At 50.5% G+C, this 13,807-nt stretch overlaps 1 protein-coding gene and 1 long non-coding RNA gene across 2 annotated transcripts in view; one reads left to right on the forward strand and one right to left on the reverse strand.

Moving 5' to 3' along the window:
* Positions 1-1,571: 1,571 nt before the first annotated feature.
* Positions 1,572-2,527, reverse strand: LOC141048834 (uncharacterized). The gene is made up of 2 exons (XR_012220162.1): positions 2,221-2,527; positions 1,572-2,141 (listed from the first exon to the last, which is right to left on the reverse strand). It is a non-coding gene; the product is annotated as an uncharacterized lncRNA (long non-coding RNA).
* A 756-nt stretch (positions 2,528-3,283) lies between these two features.
* The window catches only part of PRKACB (protein kinase cAMP-activated catalytic subunit beta), a 44,544-nt gene continuing 34,020 nt past the window's right edge, over positions 3,284-13,807 (forward strand). The window contains exon 1 of the mRNA XM_073544897.1: positions 3,284-3,543. Within this exon, the coding sequence (XP_073400998.1) occupies positions 3,498-3,543 (46 nt within the window). The 5' untranslated portion in view covers positions 3,284-3,497. The remainder of the gene's footprint in view (positions 3,544-13,807) is intronic.

Consider the following 13,807-nt stretch of genomic DNA (forward strand, 5'->3'; position numbering starts at 1 on the left):
TCTTGGCATCACAGACTCGGCCCTATCCTGGATATCATCATATCTAACAGACCGAACATTCAGTATCTCCCTCACCCACTTCACCTCCTCACTTCGCCCCCTGTTGGTGTTCCTCAAGGCTCAGTTCTAGGACCCCTACTCTTCTCCATCTACACCTTCGGCCTGGGACAGCTCATAGAATCCCACAGTTTGCAGTATCATCTCTATGCCGATGACATGCAGATCTACCTATCTGGACCCGACCTCACCTCCTTACTGACTGAAATCCCACAATGTCTGTCTGCTATCTCAGCCTTCTTCTCTGCTCACTTTCTCAAACTGAACGTGGACAAAACAGACTTCATCATCTTTCCCCTATCTCACTCCACCCCTCCACCATACCTACCCATCAATTTCAATGTCTGCTCGCTTTCCCCAGTCCCACATGCTCGGTGCCTCGGAGTGATCCTCAACTCTGCCCTCTCTTACAAGCCACAAATCCTAGCCTCCTCCTGCCGTCTCAAACTCAAAAATATTTCCTGGATCCGTGCATTCCTTGACACCACAAAAACACTAGTGCATGCCCTTATCATCTCCTGTCTCGACTACTGCAACCTACTCTCTGGCCTCCCCTCCAGCACTCTGGCACCACTCCAATCCATCCTACACTCTGCTGCCCGACTATTCCACCAGTCTCCCCGCTATTCCCCAGCCTCTCCCCTATGCCAGGCCCTTCACTGGCTTCCTATTGTCCAGAGGCTCCAGTTCAAAACCCTAACTATGACATACAAAGCCATCCACGACCTGTCTCCTCCATACATCTGTACCATGGTCTCCCGGTACTTACCCACACGCAACCTTTGATCCTCTCAAGATCTCCTTCTCTGATCTCCTCTTATCCCTTCTTCCCACAACCGCATACAAGACTTCTCTCTTGCTTCCCCCATACCCTGGAATTCTCTACCCCAACACCTCAGACTCTCGCCTACCATAGCAACCTTCAAAAAGACCCTGAAGACCCACCTCTTCCGACAAGCCTACAGCCTGCAGTGATCCTCAGTCTACTGAACCGCCGCATGACCAGCTCTACCCTCTCCTAGTGTACCCTCACCCATCCCTGTAGACTGTGAGCTCTCGCGGGCAGGGTCCCCTCTCCTTCTGTACTTGTGTGCCTTGTATTGCTCATGTTTATTGTACTTGTCTATACTTACCCCTTTTCACGTTAAGCGCCATGGAATAAATGCTGCTATAAAAATGTATAAGAATTGTCATTGATTAACTTTGCTTTAGTAGTCCTTTGCATTTTTGGAGCACTTCCGCCCGGAAAAAACTGCTGCAGAAACGCAACAAATCCGCATCGTGTGCACATAGCAAAGGGTTGCTAAAGCAAGGAGAAAGATATATATATTGATTTAGACAAGTCTATAACAATGAACTTTACAAATCAATAAGTAGAACTAAGAGATAAGTCACAAAAACAAAAAGCACACGAGTGACATCACACTCCCCCCACCAACATGCAGCCTCGCTAGAGTGACTTTACCCACTTGCAGACACAGCCACAAGGAGCCATAAAGAGGAGAAAACGGAGCTTCCTGGAAATTGCAGAATGTATTGAAAAATAGATGAAAAATCAAAACATGCTGAACTGCAAAGACAGCAGAGCCACACGTTCCAGATGCACGTGGTCTTGGTAATGTCGTACATTTTGGATTTTTTTAGATTGATTTTTCTGATCTGTTCTCATACATTTGGGGAGCCAGGCTGCAGATCGCTTCATGTCCAAATGTTCATGGATAATTACACAGACACGTTCACGGGAAATCCCCATGATGTCCGCTGTTGTTTTAGCTGAAACTCGCCGATTCTCCAGTACGAGGTTGTGCACGGCATCGACGATCTCCGGAACAACCACCACTCTCGGTCGTCCAGGACGCTCCTTATCGTTGGTGCTGGAGTGGCCCATTATAAATTAGACAACCCAGATCTTAACTCTAGAATATGAAGGGCATTGATCCCCCAATGTCTGCGACATGTCACCATGAATATCCTTTGCGGACTTTCCTTGCAGAAACAAGAACGTTATCCCTCCTCTGCTCTCATTTGCTGTGAATATCGCATTAGACTCCGCCATTTTGTTTTCCCGCATGCGTAGGACACTGCTGCCATAAGACAAAAACACAACATTGTGAAAACATATATTACACACATAAAGCTTTCATGTGATGTAATGTTCGTTACCATAGAGACAAAAAAGATCACAAAGCCAAAGACTGATCAGCAGCCCCTCGTATCTATTGTTCAATAAATTTTGGAATTTCCAAGAAGTTGGATTTTCTTCACATTTTATCCCAGGAAATCCGAACTTCTGTGCACCCAGAGCTCGGGTAAGATGGTTTATCTACAACAAGGGAGTTACATCACTTCTCTCATCTTTCAGCCCCTCCTCCTCATGACCCTCTTCTCCGCACAGCCCCTCGTCATCCCCCCCTTCTCCGCACAGCCGCTCGTCATCCCCCCACTTCTCCGCACAGCCCATCATCATCCCCCCTTCTCCGCACAGCCCCTCGTCATCCCCCCCACTTCTCCGCACAGCCCCTCGTCATCCCCCGACTTCTCCGCACAGCCCCTCGTCATCCCCCGACTTCTCCGCACAGCCCCTCGTCATCCCCCGACTTCTCCGCACAGCCCCTCGTCATCCCCCGACTTCTCCGCACAGCCCCTCGTCATCCCCCCTTCTCCGCACAGCCCATCGTCCTCCCCCCATTTCTCCGCACAGCCCCTCGTCATCCCCCCTTCTCCGCACAGCCCATCGTCCTCCCCCCATTTCTCCGCACAGCCCCTCGTCATCCCCCCCACTTCTCCGCACAGCCCCTCGTCATCCCCCCACTTCTCCACACAGCCCCTCGTCATCCCCCCACTTCTCCGCACAGCCCCTCGTCATCCTCCCACTTCTCCACACAGCCCCTCGTCATCCCCCCACTTCTCCGCACAGCCCCTCGTCATCCTCCCACTTCTCCACACAGCCCCTCGTCATCCCCCCCACTTCTCCGCACAGCCCCTCGTCATCCTCCGACTTCTCCGCACAGCCCCTCGTCATCCCCCATTTCTCCGCACAGCCCCTCGTCATCCCCCCACTCCTCCGCACAGCCCCTCTTCATCCCCCCCACTCCTCCGCACAGCCCCTCGTCATCCCCCCCCTTCTCCATAAAGCCCCACTCAAGGAGCATCGTCTCTTTCCGTCATCCATCCTCGCACTGCGTCTTGTGCCCTCTCTCCCCTCGGTACACGGCTCCATGGTTTCCCTCTTCTCCCGCAGCCTCAGTACAGCGCGGCTTCCTGCGCTCAGGTCTCCTCTGGTCTGGAGGAGGCCCCGCCCCTTCCGGTGACGTCATTCCCACAAAAAATCAACTCCGTTCTAGTCGCTGCCCTGTAGACTTGTGGCGGCGGCTGCTGGACGGAGCGGAGCCGAGAGACGGACAGAGCCGGGCAGCGGCCCCAGGAGACAGCGCCCGACCATGGGGAACGCCGCCACCGCCAAGAAGGGGAACGAGATAGAGAGCGGTGAGTGCGGCCTGGAGGCCCCGGACATGGGGAGCAGCGAGCGGGGGCGACAGCTGGGAAACACCGAGGACTGAGCCACGTCCAGGCCGCGACGTCTATATATAGGGGGATGTGCGGCTGCGTCTATAGGGGCAGCGTCTCCGGGGGATGTGCGGCTGCGTCTATAGGGGCAGCATCTCCGGGGGGATGTGCGGCTGCGTCTATAGGGGCAGCGTCTCCGGGGGGATGTGCGGCTGCGTCTATAGGGGCAGCGTCTCCGGGGGGATGTGCGGCTGCGTCTATAGGGGCAGCGTCTCCGGGGGGATGTGCGGCTGCGTCTATAGGGGCAGCGTCTCCGGGGGGATGTGCGGCTGCGTCTATAGGGGCAGCGTCTCCGGGGGGATGTGCGGCTGCGTCTATAGGGGCAGCGTCTCCGGGGGGATGTGCGGCTGCGTCTATAGGGGCAGCGTCTCCGGGGGGATGTGCGGCTGCGTCTATAGGGGCAGCGTCTCCGGGGGGATGTGCGGCTGCGTCTATAGGGGCAGCGTCTCCGGGGGGATGTGCGGCTGCGTCTATAGGGGCAGCGTCTCCGGGGGGATGTGCGGCTGCGTCTATAGGGGCAGCGTCTCCGGGGGGATGTGCGGCTGCGTCTATAGGGGCAGCGTCTCCGGGGGGATGTGCGGCTGCGTCTATAGGGGCAGCGTCTCCGGGGGGATGTGCGGCTGCGTCTATAGGGGCAGCGTCTCCGGGGGGATGTGCGGCTGCGTCTATAGGGGCAGCGTCTCCGGGGGGATGTGCGGCTGCGTCTATAGGGGCAGCGTCTCCGGGGGGATGTGCGGCTGCGTCTATAGGGGCAGCGTCTCCGGGGGGATGTGCGGCTGCGTCTATAGGGGCAGCGTCTCCGGGGGGATGTGCGGCTGCGTCTATAGGGGCAGCGTCTCCGGGGGGATGTGCGGCTGCGTCTATAGGGGCAGCGTCTCCGGGGGGATGTGCGGCTGCGTCTATAGGGGCAGCGTCTCCGGGGGGATGTGCGGCTGCGTCTATAGGGGCAGCGTCTCCGGGGGGATGTGCGGCTGCGTCTATAGGGGCAGCGTCTCCGGGGGGATGTGCGGCTGCGTCTATAGGGGCAGCGTCTCCGGGGGGATGTGCGGCTGCGTCTATAGGGGCAGCGTCTCCGGGGGGATGTGCGGCTGCGTCTATAGGGGCAGCGTCTCCGGGGGGATGTGCGGCTGCGTCTATAGGGGCAGCGTCTCCGGGGGGATGTGCGGCTGCGTCTATAGGGGCAGCGTCTCCGGGGGATGTATGGCTGTGCTGTGTATATAGGGGCATCGTCTCCGGGGATGTATGGCTGTGCTGTGTATATAGGGGCAGTGTCTCCGGGGAATGTGCGGCTGCGTCTATAGGGGCAGCGTCTCCGGGGGATGTCCGGCTGCGTCTATAGGGGCAGCGTCTCCGGGGAATGTATGGCTGTGCTGTGTATATAGGGGCAGCGTCTCCGGGGATGTATGGCTGTGCTGTGTATATAGGGGCAGTGTCTCCGGGGAATGTGCGGCTGCGTCTATAGGGGCAGCGTCTCCGGGGGATGTGCGGCTGCGTCTATAGGGGCAGCGTCTCACGATCGCGGCCATATGTCACAACCAGATAAGAAGAACCGCAGCAGAAATCTGGCTACACTATATAGTACAGCATTCACATTTGTGGCAGTGATAAATCTTTAATTATAGCCGATGTTCAGTATTAGTTATAGTTACAGCCCTGATGTTTGTAGTGAGCCGCTTCCTGTGCTGCTGTATACAGGTACTATACAGTATTGCTGTGATGTATGTAGTGAGCTGCCTCCTGTGCTGCTGTGTACAAGTACTATACAGTGTGGCTGTGATGTATGTAGCGAGCTGCCTCCTGTGCTGCTGTATGCAGGTAATATACATTGTGGCTGTGACGTATGTAGCGAGGTGCCTCCTGTGCTGCTGTGTACAGGTACTATACATTGTGGCTGTGATGTATGTAGCGAGCTGCCTCCTGTGCTGCTGTATGCAGGTAATATATATTGTGGCTGTGATGTATGTAGCGAGGTGCCTCCTGTGCTGCTGTGTACAGGTACTATACAGTGTGGCTGTGATGTATGTAGCGAGGTGCCTCCTGTGCTGCTGTGTACAGGTACTATACAGTGTGGCTGTGATGTATGTAGCGAGGTGCCTCCTGTGCTGCTATGTACAGGTACTATACAGTGTGGCTGTGGTGTATGTAGTGAGCTGCCTCCTGTGCTGCTGTGTACAGGTACTATACAGTGTGGCTGTGATACTATTGTATGCACATTGTTTCCTGGGGCAGATACACACTACACACCTGCTCAGCACCGTAGTTCAGGTTTGCTGTGGAGCCTGTGACCTCTGATGCTTTCATTAAAGCCTCTTGTACATTAGAGCGCAGTAATATCGATAGAACTGAACATATACTTATCACATTTTCTAAAGTTGTGTAAATTCCTTCGAAATATGCCACAATTGATGCAGTTAGTAATAAATTGTAGAATATTAACAGTATAGGAGTCTGAATATCTTCCTTTTGTCCCCGGTGTGTCTTCTGACTGCTCGGCTACAACTTTTCAGTCTACCTCGATATTTGGGAATGTGTCCGAGGCGTGTAGTCTAGTCCTCTGCTTAGCAGACTGCGGCGTGCCCACCCGCATAGTCCCCCCCCCATTAGTGGCTCGGTCACATTTAGGAATTTTCGCTGTGAAGAAACATTTTTCCCACCTGGTTGTAAGCAGGGCAGTCTTTTCGCAGGGAGGGCAGTGATTGCTGTGCCCGCTGAGGTGTGACTGGCCGTGAAGCTCACACTGGCGCAGTCACTGTCGTCGTGAATTTGGAGTTTCAACTTTGCCCTCCCTCCCAGGGCTGTGGAGTCGGAGTCGTGGAGTCGCTGTCCATTTTGGTTGAGTTGGAGTCGGTATAAAATATATAACACATTGGGCGCAGGATCTGCTGTAAATGTTTCCAGAATTGGGAAAGTTCCTATAAATGTCTGTTCCGTTCCTGATCCGAGGTTCTCGGCTGTTAGTCGAGTTGAATCTGTGCTGCACTTTCTGCACATGCTCAGTAGTGACCGCGGCTGTGGCGTCGTAGTCGGTGGTTTGGCTTGATGCCGCCTGCACAGCCCTGCTCACTCTGTCATGGGTGCAGAACGTCCTGTATCTCCGCGGCAGCAGCAGAACAGTGTGCTGACCATAGGGGAAAGTGACTTGTGCGGATGTTACTAATGAACGGGGCATTGACCCTGCGCTGATGCCCATGTGCGACCAATCGTCTCCATTATCCCCCACAAGCCATGTATCTCTTGTGACCTCAGCGGCATGTGCTGCAGACGTCTTCCTTCTGGTGCTGGGAGGTTTGGCTACCCACCTCAGGGAAAGGGCCTCCGAAATGCAATGAAGCCGCAGATGCTAGGAAGTGTTGGAGGAAGTCGCTACCTACTGTACTCTTCCAGCAAACACATCAAAACGCCGAAATGACACGATTCTGGCCTGGTCATAAATTGGTCAAAGTGCATGTTTGCGGACTGACCAAGTGGGCAAGTTAAATGGATCCTTTCAATTAGGGAGTTGGTAGGTAATTAAAATGATTATTTAAATCTTGACAAAAAACTCTTTAGGAAGAGAGAGCACCTAGTTGGAGAAGTTATTGGCTCCGTGGCTTCATACGCCTGGCGATAAAGGACTACTGGATTAATAATCCCACCCCCCGGTTTTGTGTGGTGATCGCTCCTATCCAGGATCGCCCGCGGGACGTTTCTGCAGGATGGGAAATGTGGTAGATGAGGACGTGGCCTTGCAGCTCTGGGGCCCCTCTGTATTCTGCGTCCCCCTGACGTCATTCTGCTCCATTCCTCTGTTCATCCTTTCCCGATGTAAATTCTATGAATTTGTTACAATGTGTCTGCATTCCTCAGAAGGCCGAGAGCGGCATCCATCTCTGCCCTGTCCAGGACTCGTACCTCCGCTACCATTGGTTTCCAGTCTCCAAATGTGAGCCGTGTTTTTTTTTGTTTTTTTTTTTCTCACCAGTAAGCAGAGATCTTGAAATTCAAGCATATTAGAAGCAGGAGCGCTTCTCTCTGTATGGAGCTTTTACACAGGATTCAGCCAATCTCATGAACAACTCATATGAATAGTCAAGAGGAGCCCAGCATTGGATTTCCCAAGACTTGAGTGTGGACCTGATGAGCTGGTTTGGGGCCCCAGGTGCGAGGCTCTGACGGCGCGGGCCCCAGGCGCGAGGCTCTGACGGCGCGGGCCTCTGCTGGATGGTTTGGACCTGCGTCTGTATGTTTTTAATGAAACTTCTGATCTTCCACATGAATTTCTTGCTTTTTCCTTCCGTGCAGCAGGCATCTCTGTCTGGGGGGGGAGATCGCAGACATTTGTGTCTTTGTCTGCCAGACGGCGCACTGTTCATTTGTATATGGAAAGTTCTCCTCCCAGCGGTGGTGACCCCGGGGCGTGTTTACTTTTGTCAGTGCCCTGCTCATTGACAAACTGACAAGCGAGAGTGTTGTTGTGTAAAGTGGACCCCAGCGTTTTTTTTTTTTTCTGCTGAAATGCATCAAATGTCGCCCGTCCCGGCAAGTTGGCTCCTATATATAACATCACTTTTGATATTTCAGCGTGTGGGAACGATTTATAGGATTCCTCATCTGAAGGCTTTATAGAAAATAGGGCCCTGGGTGACAAAGTAGGGTCCAGACGCTCTCACCATCTTTTATTTTAGCTCCCTCAATACGGCCTGGTGGTTCAGCCGCTCTTTCCTTATCCACTATGGCTCACTTACCAGAACAGATCAGTCATGGCTCCTCTTACAATGGAAACTGAGGTCAGTGTGAATGGAGCCTCTGCTGTCTGTTTCTTCAAGTGGTGGGGAGCGCTCGCACTATACCGCCACGTGGTGCACCACCATACTATGCAGGCTGCTTGGTGATGCACCCCCACACCACCCCTTGCAGCACCCAGATAGTAAACTGCATCCCTGTGTTACATACTGTGGGGAAAATAAGTATTTGATACGCTGCCGATTTTGCAAGTTTTCCCACCCACAAAGAATAGAGAGGTGTGTAATTTTTATTGTAGGTACCAGGGCTGTGGAGTCGGTGTCCATTTTGGTGGTCGGAGTTGGAGTCGGTATAAAATAGAGCAACTCCGACTCCTAAGGCTATGTGCACACGGTGCGGATTCTGCTGCGTTGTACAGTACCTTTATTTCCTATGGAAATAAAAACGCTCTGCACATGCTGCAGGTTTTGCTGCGGTTTACAATCCGCAGCATGTCAATTCTTTAGTGCAGAAACGCTGCAGTTTTACGCCTCATCCATTGAGGTGCAAAACCGCAGATATTTATTTATAGATATTTATATATATATTTATTTATTTGAGGATTTATCTGCGGTTTTTACAGGGCTGTGGTGTCGGAGTCGTGGAGTCGGAGTCGGTGCTCATTTTGGTGGAGTCGGTATAAAATGGACCAACTCCGACTCCTAAAATATATAATAAATTGGGTACAGTAGTTCAGTGCAGGATGTGCTGAATATTTTTTCATAGGAATTTGGGAAAGTTATGAAATGTCCTATGGCTGTTCTATTCCTGATCTAAGGCTACATTCACACACAGCGTTTTTCCTGTGTTTTTTGAGGATACGTTTTTCAGCTGCAAAAGCCGATCATCTTTTTAAAAAACCGCATCACCTGAAAGGTTTTTGAGCTCATAGATAATGTTTTCAATAGAAATCTGCTCTATCTATCCATTTATCTATATCTGTCTATCCATATCGTATCTGTACCAAAAAGAATGAAAACCGGGTAGTACACCAATATGGTTCCATGACAATTGTGTACAAGAAAATTGTGTACGGACAATTGTGTACAGAAAATTGTGTACAGGCCAATTGTGTCCAAGGACAATTGTGTACAAGGACAATTGTGTACAGGGCAATTGCCTTGTACACAATTGCCTTGTACACAATTGTCATTGTACACAATTGGCCTGTACACAATTGTCTGTACACAATAGTCCGTACACAATTATCTTGTACACAATTGTCCTGTCACCCACCAATATATATTCTGTTCTATCTAAATATCTTGATTATGGGATCATAAAAATGATTAAATGTCTGAGGTTCACATTGTACTACAATAAATTTTTCACTTAAATATAAGCAATATGTGTGGGAGTCGGAGTCGGTGTAAGGGAAATTGAGGAGTCGGAGTCGCAGGTTTGGCTTACCGACTCCACAGCCCTGGGTTTTTACTACAAAATCCGCAGAGCCAAAAAACTCCATGTGCACATAGCCTTAAACATATAACACATTGGGCGCAGGATCTGCTGTAAATGTTTCCACAATAAATTGGGAAAGTTCTGACCCGTCCTATAAATGTCGGCGCTGCTCCTGATCCCAGGATCTCTGCTCTGAGCGGAGACGAATCTGTGCTGCACTTTCTGCACGTGCTCCGTAGTGACCGGGGCTGTGGAGTCACGAAGATTGAGGGGTCAGAGGTTTGGCTTGCCCGCTCCACAGCCCCGGTGGGGGCACTTCAGCTGTGAGACACAACCCTTAAGTTCTGTTTTTCTTTTGTATCAAATACTTATTTCAGGCAATAAAATGCAGATTTATGTAACAATCCTACAATGTGATTTTCTGGATTTTCTTTAACGATTCTGTCTCTCACAGGTGAAGTGCACCTACGACAAAAATTACAGACCTCTCCATTCTTTGTAGGTGGGAAAACTGCAAAATCGGCAGAGTATCAAATCCAACTTTCAGTGCCACAGTGGGGACAATAATACCTGATGTAATACCGCCATCCACGGCTCCTCCTGGGATTCCTCTTCTGGGTTTAGTTATGTAGTTACTGTGACCCTGACCAGTGCCCTGCGGCATCCCTCTTCAGCCTCGGACGTATGGCTTTGTGCCTCCCTCAGCGGTCGGGGAGTCTGGTGATCGCGGCGGTGGAGGCTGGGTCGGCGGTATTATTAGAGGTCAGCGGTATTATTAGTGGTAAAACGATGACGTTTTCGGCTCGAGCTTATAACCTTCGTTATAGTGAGACTACAAAGCATAAAGTTTCCTGTGACACCTGTCGGTTTATTTGTCAGCGCAGATGTGCGTAACGCGATCCGGAGAGCGATTACAGTAATTACATCGGGGCCGCTCCTTATTGAGAGTGTAAATTAATTTCCTCTTTTCTTCCCTGCTATCTGCCGTTTTCATCTCCATAACTTAATCTTTTGGGAAGTTGTCATAACAGACTTGTGTGTGCGGAGCATCCTGCAGGGCGCGGTGCGCGGGGTTGTGCTGGGGGCGCTGGCGTAATGTTGGAGGCGACAATTGTGGCGCCACCTACAGCTGGGACCAGACATGGCAGGAGTGGTGTGGACTTGTGGTGGGGAGTCTGTGGCCGTTACTGTACAATGGATGTGATTTTATGCACTGCGAGGAGCTCCGGGCAGTGACCTGTTGGAAATGTTCTTCCAGCCGAGCAGATGTGACTTCTCCTAGGACCTGTGATAGCTTTCTGTGTACTCAACGCATCCAGCCGGTCACAGGCACTAAATGAAGGCCATTGTGGTGTCTGCGTGCTGAAGGTCTGCCAGCAGCCGAGTACCAGACTCCCATCATTCAGACACTTTCTGTGCTGTCTCCTTGGAATCTCTTGTATTTGTGTCCAGCAGCCGTCACAGTGGCATGTAAAAGTTTGCGCACCGCTGGTCAAAATTACTGTTGTTGTGAACAGTTCAGCAAGTTGAAGAGGAAATGATCTCTAAAAGGGCTAAAGGTACAGATGACACGTTTCCTTTGCATCTTAGGCATAAATATAGATATTTTTTTTATTATTTTAAAAATTACAAAAAGGGAAATGGTTCAGTGCAAAAGTTTGGGCACCCTTGGAGATTTGTGCGCTCAGATAACTTTGACCAAGGTTTCAGACCTTAATTAGCCTGTTAGGTTTATGGTTTGTTCACTATCCTCATTAGGAAAGGCCAGGTGATGCTAATGTCCCAGCTCTATAACAACCCAGCGTCCGTAGGGTATGTGCACACGTTGTGGATTTGGCTGCGGATTTTTCCGAATCCGCAGGTAAAATGACCTGCGTATTACCTGCGGATTTAGTGCAGATTACCTGAGGATTAAAGGCCCTGTCACACTAAGCGAGATCACTAGCGAGATCGCTGCTGAGTCACTAGAACTGTGAAGTTATAGTGATCTTACCAGCGAGATCGCTGTGTGTGACAGTGACCAGCGACCGCCCCCCCTGCCGGGTATCGCTGATCGTGCCCGAAATGTCTGGACATTTCTTTGGTCTCTCATGTCCTGCTGAGTCCCTTGTATCGTCACGTTTGACACGTAGCCTAACGACCTCGTTAGCGACTCAGAAGCAAGACAAGGTGGGGATTAGCGTTCCCGACATCGTTACAAAGGTCGCTATGACACGCTAGATCGTTGCTCCGTTGTTGGGTAGATTGGACTGTCTGACATCTCAATAGCGACCACATAGCGATGCGGCAACGATCCCTGTCATGTCGTATCGCTGTCGGGATCGTTATAGCGTCGCTAGGTGTGACGGGACCTTTAGTGCAGATTACCTGCGGATTTAGGGCAGATTACCTGTGGATTTAGGCCATGTGCCCACGTACTTTTTAGGTTGTACGGATTTTGTTGAAAAATCTGCAGGTAAATCCGCAGGACAAAAGTCCTGCGGTTTATCTGCGGATTAGCCTGCGGTTTTGCCCTGCAGTTTCACACCTCATAATGATAAGGTGTGAAACCGCACAAAGAATTGACATGCTGCGGATTGTAACCCGCAGCAAATACGCACGGAAAAATCCGAAGCATGTGCACTGCTTTCTTTTTCCATAGGAAATAAAGTTACTGTACAACACAGCAGAATCTGCTGCGGATCCGCAGCAGAATCCGCAGCGTGTGCACATACCCTTAGTGCAGATTTTGTGCGGATTTTGCCTGCGTTTTTACACCTGAGGATTCCTATAATGGAAAAGGTGTAAAAACGCTGCGGAATCAGCACAAAGAATTGACATGCTGCGGAAAATAAACCTCAGCAAATCTGCGTGGAATTTTCTGCAGCATGTGCACAGCGGATTTGGGTTTTCATAGGTTTACATGGTACTGTACACCGCATGGAAAACTGCTGGGCATCCGCAGGGCCAAATCCGCTGCGAATCCACAGCCAAATCCGCAACGGGTGCACATACCCTTAACCTTTTGCCAAAAAACAGCAGCCATGGGATCTTCTAACCAGCTGCCGAACACTATGAAAATGGTGGAGGCCCACAAAGCAGGAGAAGGCTATAAGAAGAGAGAAGTGTTTTGAAATTGCCCTTTCCTCAGTTTGAAATGTCATTAAGAAATGGCTGTTACCAGGAAAAGTGAAGGTCAAGATAAGGTCTGGAAGGCTAAGCAAAATTTCAGTGATAGCTAATTGTTGGATTGCTAGAGAGGCAAATCAAAACCCCACTTGACTGCAAAAGATCTTCAGGAAGATTTAGCAGACTCTGATGCTGTGGTACTTTGTTCTACTGTTCAGAAAAACCTACAGAAATATGGCCTTCATGGAAGAGTCATCAGAAGAAAACTTCTCCTGCATCCTCACCATAAAATTCAGGGTCAGAAGTATGCAAAAGAACATCTAAACAAGTCTGATGCATTTTGGGAACAAGTCCTGTGGACAGCTGAGGTTACAAAAGAACCCTGGCCACAATAATCATCGTAACTGGAGAAAAAGAGCACAGAATTTCAGAAAAAGAACATCATGCCGATCAAACATGGGAGTGAATGAGTCATGCTATGGGGTTGCGTTGCAGCCAACGGCACGGGGAATATTTCACAGGTAGAGGGAAGAATGGATTCAATGAAATGTCAACAAATTCTTGAAGCAAACATATCCCCATCTGTAAAAAAAAAAAAAAAGCTGAAGGTGAAAAGAGGAAAAGGATGAGGATGGCTTCTACACATGGATAATGATCTAAACACACGTCACAATCCACAATAGACGACCTCAAAAGGCGCAAGACGAAGGTTTTACAAAGGCCCTCACAGTCCCCTGATCTGAACATCATTGAAAATCTGTGGCTAAGCCTCATAATAGCAGAGGAAGCGAGACGCCCCAGGAATCTCACAGAACGGGAGGAATTCTCCAAGGAAGAATTGAGGAAAATCCCTCAAACAGGGACTGAAAGACTCTTGTCTGGCTACAAAAAGCCTTTACAAGCTGTGATACTT

The sequence above is a fragment of the Dendrobates tinctorius genome, unplaced genomic scaffold (genome assembly GCF_039654945.1).
Source record: "Dendrobates tinctorius isolate UK_male_01 unplaced genomic scaffold, ASM3965494v1 ptg000138l, whole genome shotgun sequence".
Classification (NCBI taxonomy): Eukaryota; Metazoa; Chordata; class Amphibia; order Anura; family Dendrobatidae; genus Dendrobates; species Dendrobates tinctorius.